The 16,671-nt window shown below is 39.2% G+C and overlaps 1 protein-coding gene across 4 annotated transcripts in view; it reads right to left on the reverse strand.

The window, feature by feature from the left end:
• Window positions 1-14,525, reverse strand: part of OTUD7B (OTU deubiquitinase 7B) — a 1,511,480-nt gene extending 1,496,955 nt beyond the window's left edge. For 3 of the 4 annotated variants that reach the window (XM_044079902.1, XM_044079901.1, XM_044079899.1), the window contains exon 1: window positions 14,011-14,234. In XM_044079902.1, the coding sequence (XP_043935837.1) occupies window positions 14,011-14,056 (46 nt within the window). In that variant the 5' untranslated portion in view covers window positions 14,057-14,234. The other variant, XM_044079900.1, reaches the window with a different exon arrangement.
• Window positions 14,526-16,671: the final 2,146 nt, after the last annotated feature.

Here is a 16,671-nt window from a genome sequence, read left to right on the forward strand (position 1 = left end):
TCTACAAGTCTCTTCTACTGGCTAACGAGGGTAGTGATCAGAGGCCAAGGTCCTTGATATTTGAAAGAATACAGGAAGCCAGCAGTGGCTCCAACTCTCTTATGAGCCTCCCTTGATGTAGACAGGCAAGAAAAAGTGCTGACCTAAGGATGTCAGGTGGAATTCTCTCTCATATGCCTAATCTCATCTGTACCCCTGCCAGATGCTCCCCAATCAAAGGCAAAAAGCAGTGGCAAGAAATGAGTTGCAAGTGTTCCTTGACAAAAGGCTTCCAGAAGGCCTGAAAAGGACAGGAAGACTCACAAATGGTTACTAGTCAATGATTATCAATACATCATATTTAAAAAGGTTTCTCCTGCCAAGGACAAAACACGGTACTTTTCTGTTAAACTCCTACCACTTCAGTATGTGCTGCAGTTAAAGTTTAATGCAAGGAATCTATGCCCTCGGATGTTTGAATGTTATCATTAAACGTGTCTTCCAAACAGTCCAACAATTTGAAATTGCTGCTTTGGATGGTTTATTTTTTCAGACATACGCACCCGCTTACGTATGTCCGTTAAACCCCTAACAGCTCGCTACACGCTGCAGTTAAATGTTTAATACAAGAATCCATGACCTGGGATGTCTGATTGTTATCATTACACATGTTTTTCAAAAAACAGTAGAACGTGTTGGAATTGCTGCTTTGGATGGTGCATTATATAAAAAATACGCACATGGTGCATTATATAAAAAATACGCACATGCACGCATATATATATATATATATATATAAATAAAAGTGCGTGAGTGTCTGCATGTCAGTGTGTGCGTGTCTGTAGTTCTACTTTGCAGTTCATTTCCCGACAAACGCTTGAATACTTCACAGATAATAGGTAAAGGTTATTTTTTATGAGGATGAGGTCTGCCTACTGCGTACTCCACTGTCTGTTCTTTAAACAACATCCGTCTGAGATGTGGTTCACCTCTTTACCTGCCCACTGTCTGTTTACATTGTTGTGAAGACAGTTACCTTCAATTTATCCTTTTGTCTGTAACAAATACGAAGTGTACACATTACTCTGATAAAAATAAAACATGTGGTCCGAAAAAGCTGAGAGTATGTTGGATTTATTGTAGTGAGCCACAATTTAAGTCCGTGATATGTATGATAACTGCATAGTATTTCAGACTAGCATAGGCAGGTTACGGATTTTACACCACTTTACAAAATCACCTGGGTTTGTTTGTTTTAGGATACTTTTCCTGCCAAGATGAGGGCAAACATCAAGGTCTGTTTGTTAGTAGGGAAATCACATTGCCAATGCAAGTGTCTGCAGCGTGAAGCAGTTGTAGGGGTTTAACGGAAAAGTACCCAAAACACTATAAATCTGTGGAGAACTAACTGTTCTGAGAAGGCATAAGATGTCAAAGAAGGTAGGGACTTTTGTGACATACAAGGATACACAAGTTGACACAGAGGAAGTGTCAAAGTACAGATTAGATCACTGGCCTCATGACAGAGAGCCCACAAACTGAATGACATATTTGGACTGGGCAGGTACAGACTAGTGTGTAGGGGGCCATTACATTCAATAGTAAGTCTGATGACAAAGTAACTGTCTTACTGCACTGCTTATTACCTCCTTACATTCTCAATGCCAAACCAGCTTAGTGGTAGTACTCCAAAATAATGGGTAGCAACACTAATGAAAAAAATAATGTAACAGAACAATAAGACTAGCCAGCGATCAAGACTGTTACTGACAACAGGCATTCTAAATGGATCAGGAGTCCTGTAACTGAAGATAGTAAAGTGGTATAACAAAAGCAAACAGCTGTACCCAGAAATGCAACAGAACTGTAATCCACTGGCCACAACAGCCAGAAGTGCAACAGAACACAGTCGTGTCATTTTCAGGTAAAGCTTGCCCACTACTGAATTTGCCATGTTATGAACGTTAAAAAACGCAGGAGAGCAGTAAGAGTATTATCAGACTTACAACTTGTGATTACTTGTCAGGAGTGCAGCAGTTATTGTCTCTTTCAAGGATGGTCCTGACACCACTGTGTTAGCTAGGCAATGAAAAAGTAAGGAGGTAATTAGCAGGGTTGTAAAAACAAACAAACAGTTTACTATCAGGGATGGCTTAGAATGCCACTAAGTTTGCTATTTAGAGGACAGCAGACAAGTCTTACAGACTTCTTCTTTCGGCTTTTTCACGGTTAGGGGTCGCCACAGCAGATCACCTGTCCGCTCATGATTGGCAGTTGAGTTTTATAGTGTCAAGTTGCCAGCCCAGCTCCCAACCTTCCACAGAAGGCACACAGATGCACACACTCACACCTAGGGCCAATCTAGAGTGTTCAATCTACCTATAGCATGTCTGAGATGTGAGAGAGGAAACCGGAGCACCCAGAGGAAACCCACTCGACCACAAGGAGGACATGCAGACTCCGCACAGAAGGCACCCCAGCAGAGGATCTAACTGGAGAACAACTTGCTGTGAGGCGGCAACGCTAACCGCTGAACCACCATGGTAACCCCAGACAAGTCTTGCGGACTGTTGCCTTTTAACTGGGTGGCAGATGCAGTATTGTGCACAGCACCGACTCTTACCTTTGAAGCAGTTATTAACCTTTCTCCAAAACAGGAGATGGCCTGAAAACAAGGAATCCAAAAAGCCTCCCTTTGCTTCTTTGACAAAAGTCAATTAACTGGGTCATTTAAATTTGAATGGTTAATGCAGGCCCCCATCATGCTCAAAGTATCACAAAAAGCAGTCTGTGACTGGAAAGTACCAAAATACCAATTCATTATACACATGAACTACCACATATATATTTGTAAGTCCTTTAAAACAAAATTCCTGTACAGAGCTAATAGTTGACAAAAAGCAAGTAATTACAATGGCATAAAACTAAAGCACAATTAATAGCCTAAGACATGCAAATAACATAATACAATAGTTTCTCGGTCCTGACACCCAAACTACAGTAATCTATCCCACACATTTTTACGGTCCTGACACCCAAACTACAGTAATCTATCCCACACATTTTTACGGACAAAGGCTATTCTCACTTTAGGCCTGAAATGAAATACTACTGAATAATTCACTATAATCGCAAATGCAATATCACAGATCATATAAAACCATGGTAACTACTCCAGTCCTATCCAGACTTCCATCCATCCATTGCTTATGTACTTGTTTCACTACCTACCATGCTGGAATAAGCCTTCTATAAATAAATATAAATTATGCATAGCTGCCTCTTTGCCTTTATACTTTCAAACCATCATTGTTCACTCCTACATTTAATTTTCAAATACATGTATATAAATAGCTTGACGGTATGGCATGAATGCACAGACATCACCTAATTCTTTACTTTCAACCTAAGACAAGACACATCTCTGCATCTGCACATGCCAGTTTCCGCTTTTTTCAGTTAACTACAAAATGCAACAGGTTTGTTTGCACTTCTAAACTATGCTTCTGTTACTACTGCTCGTCTTTTCATTTTGCTGTAAATACTACAGTATTTTATTTACCAACTAAAGGCTTAGCAATAAAGAATGACTTTCAGCATCTCCTTTAAGCAGGAAGAGGGGGAGATCAGTATTGTAACAAAAATAAAAAAAAAAGTGTTTTATAAAAGCTGTTTATAAACAAGAATACCATTAAACAGTAAACTATACCACATGTAATTAGTAATAAGGAAACTGTACAAACTTCACATAACTCTCTGTCCACAAAACATTTTAGCATAGCTATAAAAATAAGCAATAAATACATACAATTACATGAATACATTAAAGACAAATACTACAAAATGGCAAAGTAAACAGAATTTCATATTACTACAAACTGACTGCATGCTTTATTTTTTCTGTTACACCACTGTGAAGTGATCTCTTGCTAGGTTTACTTAAATATGAATTTTCTTTTCAACCCTTGTCTGTAAATTCTCATTTTGCCAAAATTATTTTGTTGTAAAATATCTGCCACTGGATCAGGCTGTGGCTGAAAAGAGTTACATACTAGATCACCAACCCGATTAACAAGTACAATTTCCTCCTAACCTTTGACAGATACCATCAGTCATCACAGACAGTTAAAACTGTAATGCATGTTCATCTGTAAAAGCTAAAAGTAATCCACAGTAAACCAAAATACAAAGCAGCATGTCCACATACCATCACAAATGTTAGTTGGGCTGGACGTCGCCCATGAGAGTGAGTGAGTGAGTGAGTGAGTGAGTGAGTGAGTGAGTGAGTCAACTGCAGTAAAACACAAACTGCTTTCCTCAATTAATGAATGTAAACAATTTCACTAGCATAAATCCAAAACTATACTTTTTATAAAAGTTGCTGTATTTCACAGTTTTCTGTGTAGTCTCTGTACTGTTCTTGGAAGCCCAGGTCAGGGCTGAAAAAGACCCTATGGTCAGTCTACCTACCTGGTTTACAAATAAACACACGTGAAAAGGAACAAAGCATAAGGTAAAGAACTAAAATGTACTCAAAAGCAACAGGTGTACTGCATCACTGCCAAGGCATGTTATTCCACAATCCAGCAACATGAGGGCTGAAACATACAGCACAACTAATTAAAGTTACTTATCCTATCAAGCTGGAGGGTTCTCCAAAAAATACAGAAAGCGAGAACCCAACAGGAATGCATACCCACTACAGCTAAATACAAATTTAAAGCACAATGCCTGCAAGACTATTCTTGGATCAGGAAAAAGCATCTGTGATGATCACTTCTGCCCCACAAACTGCATCCAGGGAATTTCCTCCATGTACAGTAACTTGAGCAAGTTCACTTGTAGCACTATATCTGCTTCTGAAAACCACAACTTAATGACAAAACGTTTTTGAGCAAGTCAATACACCAGCATATAAAGCACACAGCCTTTCATACCCACCTGGGTCTAGGATGTACAAATTCTCTTCAAAAACGGAACACCTACAGATCCAATACAACTTGCTGACAAAGGTGGAATCATAGGTTTATATGAGATTACTAGGCTAATGTCTCAAGAGCCTTTATAAACCTAGCTAATATAACCTGATTTACCCTGTATATGTCCCGTAGGGGCAAGAGGAACACATGCGTTTGTACCTATGCCTTGGGTATTTTTACAGATTAGCCCAATCAATGAGTGACACAGACACCACCCTCGATGTGAATTTATGGTTCCCCATCCATCAATCAAGAATGGGCTAGAAGAAGGTCAGAGAGGAACTGTGCTTCCCCATGAATAGGAAGCCTATTCCAAAAGTAGCAATCTCTGGGACACACATCTGTCTCTCCAGCATGTTCTATTTGATACACTGACCAAATTCAGATCTCTGCAACAGGCAACACTCATGCAATTTGTCTTGCGGATATGCAGAGGCTCCATCAGGGCTGGATTTCTGAGCACCTTGTAGGTCAGACACAGGCTGCTCCATAACAGTTGATATGAGACAGAGTAAAGGGAAAGGACTTTCAATCTATCCACAGAGGACACATTGGTAACGTCCTGTATTTTCTTTGCGAGGAACCCTTGATGTCACTCCCAACTGTTGAAGATGTCTGGTTAAGTATACTCTAAATAGCACGTTTTACTCACAATTATTGGTCTAATGAGGAATGTGCACAGTGGTACTATGATCTCTCTACATCTGGATGTCATACCTTTACTTATAAAGGTCGGCCACATAAAACTACTTCCTTACCACTGTGGAAACATGGTTGACGTTTACGCTACTATCTACCTGGGTACCTAGATCATTACCACTGTGGAAATATGATGGTTGAGGTTTACGCTACTACCTACCTGGGTACCTAGATCCTTTACCTCTGAGCTACTCTTAGGGATGTGTTGTTAATATTGTAGTTAGTAGGGGTATACGTTTTCCCAAAGTGTACAATAATGCATTTGTTCATGTTTAGTTTCAGGCCATGGTTCTAATACCAATCACTTACCTGGTTTAGACCTTCCTGAAGGATATCTACATCATTAAGGAATTCAATGATTGCAAAGTCATCTGCAAACTTTGTCATACAGAGGCCCTCCACAATGGCCTTGGCATCTGCAAAGTAAATTCCGAACAAGAGTGGTCCCAGCACTGAGCCCTGTGGCACACCACTAGTGACTGGCCTCTTGCTGGAACATAAATCACCCATGTTCACCACGTGTCCTGTCCTTAAACCAGTTGTCAATCCATCTGGTGACTTGGGGACTTGTGCACAGTTTTGTGACTTTACTTATACCGAGTGGGGTACCGTGTCAAATGCCTTGGCCAGGTTAAGACTTTAGTGACCTTCTCAAAGAAATTAACCAGGTTCAGCTTGCATGACCTACCCTTAACGAAGGTGAATTCTGTCAGGTCCACTGTTTGGAGATTTCCTACGTCACTGTTTATCAAGTCTATGATTATTCTTTCTACGGCTTTACAAAGATGACTAGTCGGGCTTATAGGTCTGCAATTTCCTGGGGTCAGCTGATGGGCCACCCTTAAACACTGGTATTACCACAGCTGTTCTCCACTCTGTTGGAACAAAGCCTGTCCAGAGGCTATGGTTAAAGAGCGATACTACTGGGCCGGATAGATCACTAAGACACAACCTGGTTTACTGTTGGACCCCAGTGATGTCATGTTTTTAGCAGTGGAGAGTCCTGTGGCTACCTGTTCTTTAGTGACAACTGGTAGAGAAGTGGTAGAGAGTATTTCTTAGGGGAGAACTGGGGGTGATGTGGGGGTGTTTGACCTAAAATTTCTCAGTCAGCAGTTTTGCTAAATCTGCCGGATGGGTGTAGAAGATGCTGTCAACAACTAATTCCTCACATTGTTGGGTGTTGCCTTTAAGGTTGTGGACATAGCTGAAAAACGCCATCTTTAGCTTTGAAAGCTATTTTTACCTCATAGTCAGCTTTCACAGACTTAATCAGTTATCTGGTCCCCTTGTTAAACCTAATAAGGGATTTAGTGCTCTGTTGTGCATGTTCTCTCATACTTCTCAACAGGGCTCTTGCTCCTTTTGTACAATCTATTAATGCCAGGGAGGCTTGTTTTTACAGTTTTACCTGGTCTTATTTCAGCTCAGTACTGCCATCTATATGCAATTGTTTATATATTCATACAGGGCTTCAATATAGTGCACTGCATAGGCTGTGTTTTCTGCATCTGGGGAGCTTTAAATCTAGCTATGCCATTGTTTAATAGGGGGCAGTTTGCCTTAGAAAAGTTTTTAAAGTTCTTGGGGGTCAGTGGGGAGCCTAGTTTTACCTTAATTTCCAGGGATACCGCCTTGTGATTTGATCTTACCAGAGACAACATCACACATGGGGAGGGACTGCAGCACTCTCCCATATCTTTGTATCTGATCTAGGACATTTGTTCCCCTGGTAGGAGTGCAGACCAGCTGCTCCAGGGTACTTGAATTTACAAAATCAAGGAATCATTGGGCATGTATATTAGTGGTTGTGTAAAATGGAGAGACAATTAAAAATCACAAGTATGGTATTGGGCTGGATGGGAGTGATTTAAGTGGCTCTAGATATGATGTATGGGTATCCTGTTCGTGGAAAGGGATTTGCAGCTAGCAAGAATTTGGTAATGGATTTTTCCTATAGATAGTTAGAGAAAAAAGGATAATCTCACCTCAAGACTGGTCAAACAATACGACATGTTAGAACTACTTTATATAGATAGAGACACCTTATCATTTAACTCTCTCACGTTCAGTGGGAAATGAAATGTAGGACAGGCATTATAACCATGCAGAGGTGGACTGCTTTCTGTGGTTTTAAACCATGTCTCAATAACTGCCCTAACCATCAACATGCTCCAGAGTAAGGACAGCTTCCAGGGAGTGCCGTTTCTTGTTGAGACTGCTAGCAGTGAGCAGCAAAAAACCTTTAGCATTTCCTGAGTATCGGCAGAATAGAGTAGAAGTAAATAATGTAGTCAAGATCCAAAAGCCTAGAAGTGACAGGTGGAGATCATCCCTAGCAAAGCATCATGGTCTGTTGATTATGTCCTCCCAGGCTGAAAAATATTGGACCTCTTCATAATGACACCAGTAGCTGAACCAATTGTGAAAGTCAATTTGCTGTCTGTATTGTGGCATCCTCCTTGGAGATGGCAGAATGATGCTTAACGTTAGACTCATACCAGTCTGTGACACATATTCTGAGAGTTCAATCATATCTGTCATGATATAGTCAAAGGAGGTACATCTTTGGTCATTCATTCCCACATGGAGTATGACAGAGTCATACTGGTACTACCTAAGTGACTGCATGATCTGCTGGATCCTGGCCCCTGACAGGCAACTAAATGTAACCCTATCTTTACCCAGCCTAGATGCAATTAAATATGACTGTGTGTTGTGCTGGCATGTGTCTTGTATGGTGAAATGCAGGTTTGTGAGGACTGCGCTTGTGAGGCCCTTAAGGCTTGGGAAGGTTACATGCGAGCACCTCCACATATGTAGGTCTAGAGTAGTGGTCATTACTGGGTGGAGTGATGTGTGTGAGAGTCACTGACAAGCTGTTTGTCAGTGGAGGCCAGACAAACACATACAGCCACTAAATGCAACAATGTACAAGTTCATCTCTCAAACACTGTATTTATCCATTTAAGAAGTGGTCGTCAGTGTACATGAGGCAATTGCTACACTGCCTCAGAATGCCCTTGTCCACCAAGTCGGAAACAAAGATGATAGGAAAGAGCCCATCCATGGATGCCAGTTTTAATATACTCACAAGGGATATGAGTGGTGAGCATGTATAAAAAACAAGGTTGGAGGTGTCTGCTTGCTGTAAGTTCATCTGATCTAGTCTGTGATGCTGCCCAGTACCCAAACTAGGTGCTCACTACACAGTGATAGTCTAGGGTGTTAAGATGAGTTGACGCCAACTAAAAAATTCCCAGCTGAATGGGTAAGTACTGCTCACCGCACAAATTTGTTGCCTGGCGAGTGCTACAGAACTAGGATATAGTTCAGAGATAGTACTTTCCCTATAAACAAACTTTCTGGGGGGCATTTATGAATATACAAGGCACCATAAACATTCACTATGTGAAACTGCTGTATGAGCAAACAAAAGGCTTAAATATGCTTAGAAAAAAATAAATAAATAAAAAAATAAAAAAACAGCTATTAATGTAAAATGACTAGTTTAGGGTCCAAGCCTTGGGAATAACAGAACTACCTTAACAATTCAAGTAGACACTCTAATTATTTACAGCAGCCCTACAGCAGTTAAAGCAGTTGGAATCTTCAAAAAAGTGCAGGAAAATAATACAGCAGTTCACCTTCACAGTGGATGGGAATAAACAGTACTTTAGTGACTTTCTCAAAGAAGTTAACCTTCACAGTCCTTTCATTTAATAATATTACAAAGCAAGTTTCCTCTAACTTAGCACATCCTCAGAGGAAAGATATGGAATCCTAACTCGGACATTAGATACTACACAAGTGTGTTAATATTGTATTTTTGATTCTACTCACAATAGTCTGAATCTGCAATTCTATGTTAACAGTGTTTGTTAATGTTTCCTTTGAAAAAATGTTGTAAATCATGTTATAGTTTTTCTTAATTCAAAATAAAAATTTCTAGCCTTGTTTTGGAGCTTTTCTTCCAAGGCATTATCTGAAAATGGGCATTTCAGTTCCCACACAAACTTTCCCAGTAAACAAAATAACTAAATAATACACACATACATTTCTATTGATGCTGCCTTATAAAGATGAACAACACACGAGAGAAGTACAACGAAAACTACTCACTGTGGAATGAAAGGGCAAAATCCAACATAACCTTCAGCTACTAAAGTGGGCAAAACACACAACTAACTACACCCAATAACTTTACTCCTCTATATAAAGTGACACTGTCTTCTACAAAAAAAATGAAAACTGGTTCCATTTGACATTAAGACCCATACCGATGCTCACTATCCACATTTACAAGTTCAAAACACTGTCATCTATTACCCGTTTGGTAGTTAGGACATCTACAGCTCTATCAACAGCAAAGGCTCTCCTACATCCTGAAGAGACCAGCTTTGGACTACTCCTTGCAAAAAAGCATTTTCACAATAAACAAACTCAATGTCTTTCAAACAACTAAAACAGCATCAAAACTATACAGTAGATATAGAAAGTGTTCACACCCCTGCTAAAATACCGGTTTTGTGATATAAAAAATGAGACCACAATAAATAATTTCAAGACTTTCTACCTTTAATGTGACCTATAACCTGTACAATTAAATCGAAAAACAAAAATCCGTTAGGGGAAAAAATATAAATAAAAAACATACAATAAGCCGGTTGCATAAGTGTGCACACCCTTAAACTAATACTTTGCTGAAGCATCTTTCGATTTAATTACAGCATTCAGTCTTCTTGGGTAAGAGTATCAGCATGGCACATCTTGACTTGGCAATATTTGCCCACTCTTCCTTGCAAAAGCACTCCAACCTGTCAGATTGCGAGGGCATCTCTTGTACGCAGCCCTCTTCAGTCACCCACAGATTTTCTATTGGATTTAGGTCTGGGCTCTAGCTGGACCATTCCAATACTTTAATTTTCTTCTGGTGAAGCCATTCTTTTGTTGAACTGGATGTTTGTTTGGAGTCATTGTCGTGTTGAAAGGCGAAATTCATCTTCAGCTTTCTAGCAGACGCCTGAAGTTTTTGGGCCAAAAGTGACTGGTATCTGCAACTGTTCATAATTCCCTCCACCTTGACTAAAGTCCCAGTTCCAGCTGAAGAAAAGAAACCCCCAAAGCATGATACTGCCACCACCATGCTTCACCATGGGGATAGTGTTCTTTTGGTGATGTGAAGTGTTGTTTTTGCGCCAAATGTACCGTTTGGAATTGTGGCCAAAACGTTCAGCCTTGGTCTCAGACCATAACACATTTTCCCACATGCTTTTGGGAGACTTGATGTATTGATTTGCAAATTTTTGCCAGGCCTTGATGTTTTTCTGTGTAAGAAAAGGCTTCCGTCTTGTAACCCTACCTCATAGGCCAGACATATGGAGAATACAGAAGATTGTTGTCACATGTAATAAACAACCAGTACTTGCCAGAAATTCCTGCAGATCCTTCAGTGTTGCTGTAGGTCTCTTGGCAGCCTCCCTGACAAGTTTTCGTCTCGTCTTTTCAGCAATTTTAGAGGGACATCCAGTTCTTCGCAACGTCACTGTTGTCCCATATTTTCTCCACTTTTTGATGACTGTCTTCACTGTGTTCCATGGTACATCCAAAGCTGTGGATTTTTTTTGTACCCTACTCCTGACTGATGCCTTTCAATAATGAGATCCCTCTGATGCTTTGTAAGCTTTCTGCGAACCATGGCTTTAGCTGTAGCAGGCAACTGAGTAAATGTCAGGAAAAGCCTACCAAAACAGCTGAACTTTGGGTTAATCAGTCTCTAATTGATGGCAGGTGTGTACCCAAGGAGACTAAATGCTGTAATTACATCAAAAAGTGCTTCAACGAAGTATTAGTTTAAGGGTGTGCACACTTACGCAACCAGCTTATTGTACTTTTTTTTTATTTTTATATTTTCCCCCCAACAGATTTGTTTTTCCATTAAATTGTACAGGTTATAGGTTACATTAACGGTGGGAAAAGTTTCGAAATGATTTATTATGGTGTTATTTTTTTATATCACAAAAACATAGCATTTTAACAGGGGTGTGTACACTTTTTATATCCACTGTATAGAAAAAGAACACGGGAGCTTTAGAGGTTCCATCTAATAAGAAAATATGTCAAAGCAGTGCACACCAATGTGACTGTTGCACACATGTACTTGTCATTTTATTTCTACAAACTACGATCTTTGTTTTCAGGTGTGGACCCAAACACTGTTCACACTAGCTTTTGGGCTGTTTAATGGTCTTGTGTGAACTTTCAAGATATACTTTAGAACTACCTTATGCTAATGAATTATTTAAATGCGCTGCAACCTAAATGTAAAACACAACATGGCTCTGCTCTTTCATGGTATTGTCTTGTAGCCAAAAAGTGTCTTCTGGTTAAGAGACAGATAAATACACTAAAAGCAATACACAAGGGAATACAAGCACAATTCTCAGTGCAGAGCACTGATAACTACTAGATACCAAAATCCCCTCCAAGAGGGAGAAAGAACTGGAAGAAGTTATTTACAACATATCCAACGTTATGTGGCCAAGTTCAGGCTATACAATAAAAACCAAAGTACTACTTAGGTCCGTGTACAACACTGATAGTTAAATAAAACCAGACCACCATAATAATCTGCAATGTGCCAAGAAAAAAGTTCAGCGGTGAAAGGGGAATCTTCCAGGACATGTTTATCATAGGGGAACAAAACCTATGTAAATCTTGCTAGATGATCACAAACAGTGGGTCATCCCAGAAAAGAAGCAATGGTTTATTTCAAAATCTCCAGTCAGGCAGCCTACCGCATATTGCCAACAAATAAAGCCGAACCAGGTGAAATGCCCTGCAAATCAATTTAGAATACTTTAAACATACTGCAACAACCTTACTGTAACTGCAAGCCCCCCCCAAAAAAAAGTATACTGCAGTGTGCAATGTCAAAATAGTGTTTAGTTGCTACCAGAAAAACAAAATGATAAACCTCAAAAAATAAACAAAAGTAAATGCAGTTCAAAGGAGACACAGCTCAACACCATAAAAAGCAAATGCTGTCATGCAGAAATGTTTTTTTAAAAATGTAGTGTCCGATTTAGAAAGATGGTGTACAAAATTCTGCACGTACATGCATTTAAACACATGTACAATGACCGTTAAAGATGATCACCAAAATGACAGCACATCTCTTCAAACAGATCTGCTGATCTGACTTTCCAAAGAGAAGCAAAATCAGCAACTAACTGATTTGGATGCTTATGGAATTAAATACAGAAACACAAAACATTCTACAACCTTATTAAATATGACATCAGTCATAACTTCACAACTCAAGAACAAACAACTCAATTAAATATGAAGATCACGAAGAATATCACACCCCAAATAACCGAAAAGGTAATCACAATACATCGAGGCAGAAAGAGTGGCAGCTGCAAAACACTAACACTATAACAATAACACAGCTTTTGTGTGGTTATTAAAATGACAGAACTACCACAAAAATTGTGTCTTGAGGGTAAAGCTCCAACTTCGGCTAGCTAGCCAGTAAACATTTCAGTATTACCTTAAGGAATAAGTGCAATACTAACCCAAAAGGCTCTCTGATGTATTGTATGTGTAATTTAAACTAGGCCTAATAAACTGTTTTGTTAAGCTTTAAACCGACATAGCACATGACCACTCTTGTCAATAGTAAACAGCGTCAACTTGGAACGTGCTTTTGAACAACCGCTCCCTTTCAAATAAATACATAAATAGCAAAATAGAAACACAGGCCATCACAGTTGTATAACCTACAAAAAGTTACTTCGAAATGCAAAAGCTCCTCAACATCTACTTGCATAAGCAATTCACGCACACAAATAAATACTGTTTACAAGTATCAACACGTATGCACATGCCGAGTAGCATCATTCCCAACACACAATGACATCAATATAGACTCAATTTGGAAAAGTATAGGTGTAGACTACATCTTCGGCCCAATCCTGATTAAAAGAGTCTACACTCACGCTTCAAGATCTACCCAGAATTCACGAATATATAACAGAGGTAAAGTTTCCTCAGCCCACAAAAACTATTTTAGCACCGGAGGTTAGATCATGCATTCAAGAGGGCGGGGAAGCTCCACATAAAGTTTAGCCATAATTACCCAAGGGTTCCAAAACTATGGATGCAAGTAAAAGTTCCAAAAGTAATAACAGTTCTCAATGACTTGCTTGAGCATAACTTCAATAACTTCTGAATCAAAGCTGGACCAAACTACAGGGAGAAACGCTAAGCGCCCCACTCCCAACTCTGTTAGGAAACTCTCTATAGCAACTAAACTGATTAAAAAATGTTTCCAGAAGCCTTAACTTACCTCTTTTCCCTTCAAGAAGTGGCCCCACCAAACTACCTCTCTTCATATCAGCATGTGTTACAACTTGGATATATGGGAAGCCAAAAAGATACCGCTAAAAATCAAATAAAACCCAGAAGACAGAAAATTCCAGTGTGATGAAAAAAATAAACGCAAAGGACCAGTACCAGTACGATCCACCATCCCACACAATAACAACAATATCAGGACACAGAGATGGCGGAGACGCCTACCTCGCAGGACGGCTCACCATTGTAGCCAATTGGAAAACCCAAAACGAAAATAGACGTTTAATTTCTCCAATTGTATGAGAAGAAATGCACGGGATAATATAGACGTCAGCCGGTCTAACGCTAACGTAGCACTCCTAAAGTGTTGTAAAGATCCTTGTGTGTTATGGAAGTACTTCTGAGTAATCATAAAATTGTCTTCTAATAAATAAGGCTTGTTTTGGTGATGTAGATTAGACTAAATGTTAAATAATTGCTATAAGCTCTCAGCGTCCTCATTTAAATAATCCCGCCCTTTTGCTTTTTCTGCGACCTCTTTCACCTGTGATGTCATGTTAAAGGTGAAGTTACAGTTTAACTTCCTGCGTACGTATTTAGTTGAGGAAGTCAAGATGATGTAGTATTTTTTATTTGAATTAAAGGGGGTAATGGACTGGCTTTTGTGATGCCAGTAGTTGTAAATTAAATTTTTAGTTAGATTTTAAGACTTTATTATGAGCTTTTTATGTGTTTTAGTGATCCGTTTTTTGGCTGAAGCATTTGCTGAACAGTAACATACAGTAATTATTTTTGAATGTGTTGTAATGTATTTTAGACTCTGGAATTCATATAGCTTAACTGTTTGGATTTGCGTCTTATATTTTGGTCTGTTCCTTGCAAAATGTGTGATTTTTCTGGCAAATGTTTGAGGACTGAAATCCCTAAATACGTTTTGGACTTCATGTGCAAGCTAACACAAATCTTGTTAATCTAAAAACGTTCTAAGTTTGTAAGAGCAATGATTATAATCTGTCTATATGTGTAGGCATTTGCCCCCTTCCTCCAGTTATTTCAGATTTTTTGGAAGGGGTTCTTGCACTAAAAGGTTGAGTGGTATGCAGGGGTCGTTTTTTCCCTTCGTATTAGAAATGGGGGTCGGCGGTTTTGGTAATTTCATGTAAAATTTCCACAGAATTTCCGTGTAGCTTGCATTAGTACTAGAGTGCTACTAATTTTCGTTTTACGAAGAGTTTGTTCTGTTTTATTAACGCAGGAAAGTTTAGAGATAAAGTGAACTTTTCGGTAGGGACCTGTGAGGATTATCGCTAAAGAAAGTGTGCAGATAGTCTACAATGAATAAGAATATATGTTTTAAGGTGTTTTGTATTTTAGTTATACAATATAAACGTGCATAGCTTTAATTCTCTCCAAAATGAACATTTGTAGTTATAATGTGGAACTCTTACTAAAAGCTTACTAATTCATCTAGGAAGCTCGTAGGATGGTTAAATATGCTAGCTCTTTTTAATTTAATTGATTCAGTTAAGTAAATCTAACACTGAAAGGGTGACGGGTGCTTTGTGAGGAACACGAACATTTTAAGACCCCCAAGTGAAGAATGTCCCTCGTCGGAGGTACACTTGAGAGGTATGACATGCGCGTGCTGGGTTTGGTAGTAGAATTAATTGCACATCTTTTCTCTGTCCCTTTATGTTTAATGTGTGTGTGTACTGAGATTTGTAAAAGGAATCTAGTAAAGTAGTTGTAAATGCCGCATTACAGTATAGCTCTCAAACTTTCACCTCCAGAATCCGGGTCACACGTTTAAAGTTTTAGTAGTGTTAAATTGAAGTTGACAAAACAAGAGAATGTGGATTAGTATACAGTTTTCTGAAGTAAAATAATAAAACTGTTCATGCATGTCCTCCCCGCGGTCGAATAATGTTAAAGACATGCAGGTAGGTGCGAGCGTGAATAGGCGTGCCTTTGTTGAAGGTGGGCGTCGGGCTGGCAACTCGGCACCGTAAAAACCTACTGCCAATCATGAGCGGACCGGAGTTCCGCTGTGGCGACCCCTAACTGGGAAAACCCGAAAGTCTTTATTATTGTACTATATTTCTTAATTTTCTCCAGAAGTCGTCAATTTTAAGAATAACTTGATATTTTTTTTTTGTCTAAAATCGAGAATTATTGTTGGGTATTTTGTATTTTAATATCTAAAGCAAAAAAAATGTATGTGTTAGTGTGCAATCACCAATAATCAATGTGGATTGATAGTGAGTAGGGTGAATATGACTATTACAAGTCATGTCAACATTTAAAGTATAACATGTCTGTGCATTCAGGTGTCCAGGAATTATTGGTTTACTCTTATTTAAGTGATATTAAATTTATCATGAATAGTTATGATGGCGTTATAGTAGTCAAAAGACTAACAGTGTATTGTCCAGACATGTGCAACAACTGGAACACTCGCAGCAATACATTCCTAAAAGGATACAAGGCCTAAACAACATGCCCTTTGTGGACCGACTAAAAGCCTTGTCAGTGTACTCTGTATCCTACAAACTGCTTGGAGATTACCTGTGTCTGGCATATAAAATATCTTCCAACCCAATATTGAGGGGCCTGCTGCACATCAGCAAGTCAGATGGCAGCAGGAGTTCTCTAT

Source organism: Protopterus annectens, chromosome 8.part0 (genome assembly GCF_019279795.1).
Source record: "Protopterus annectens isolate FY-2018-M chromosome 8.part0, PAN1.0, whole genome shotgun sequence".
Taxonomy (NCBI): Eukaryota; Metazoa; Chordata; order Ceratodontiformes; family Protopteridae; genus Protopterus; species Protopterus annectens.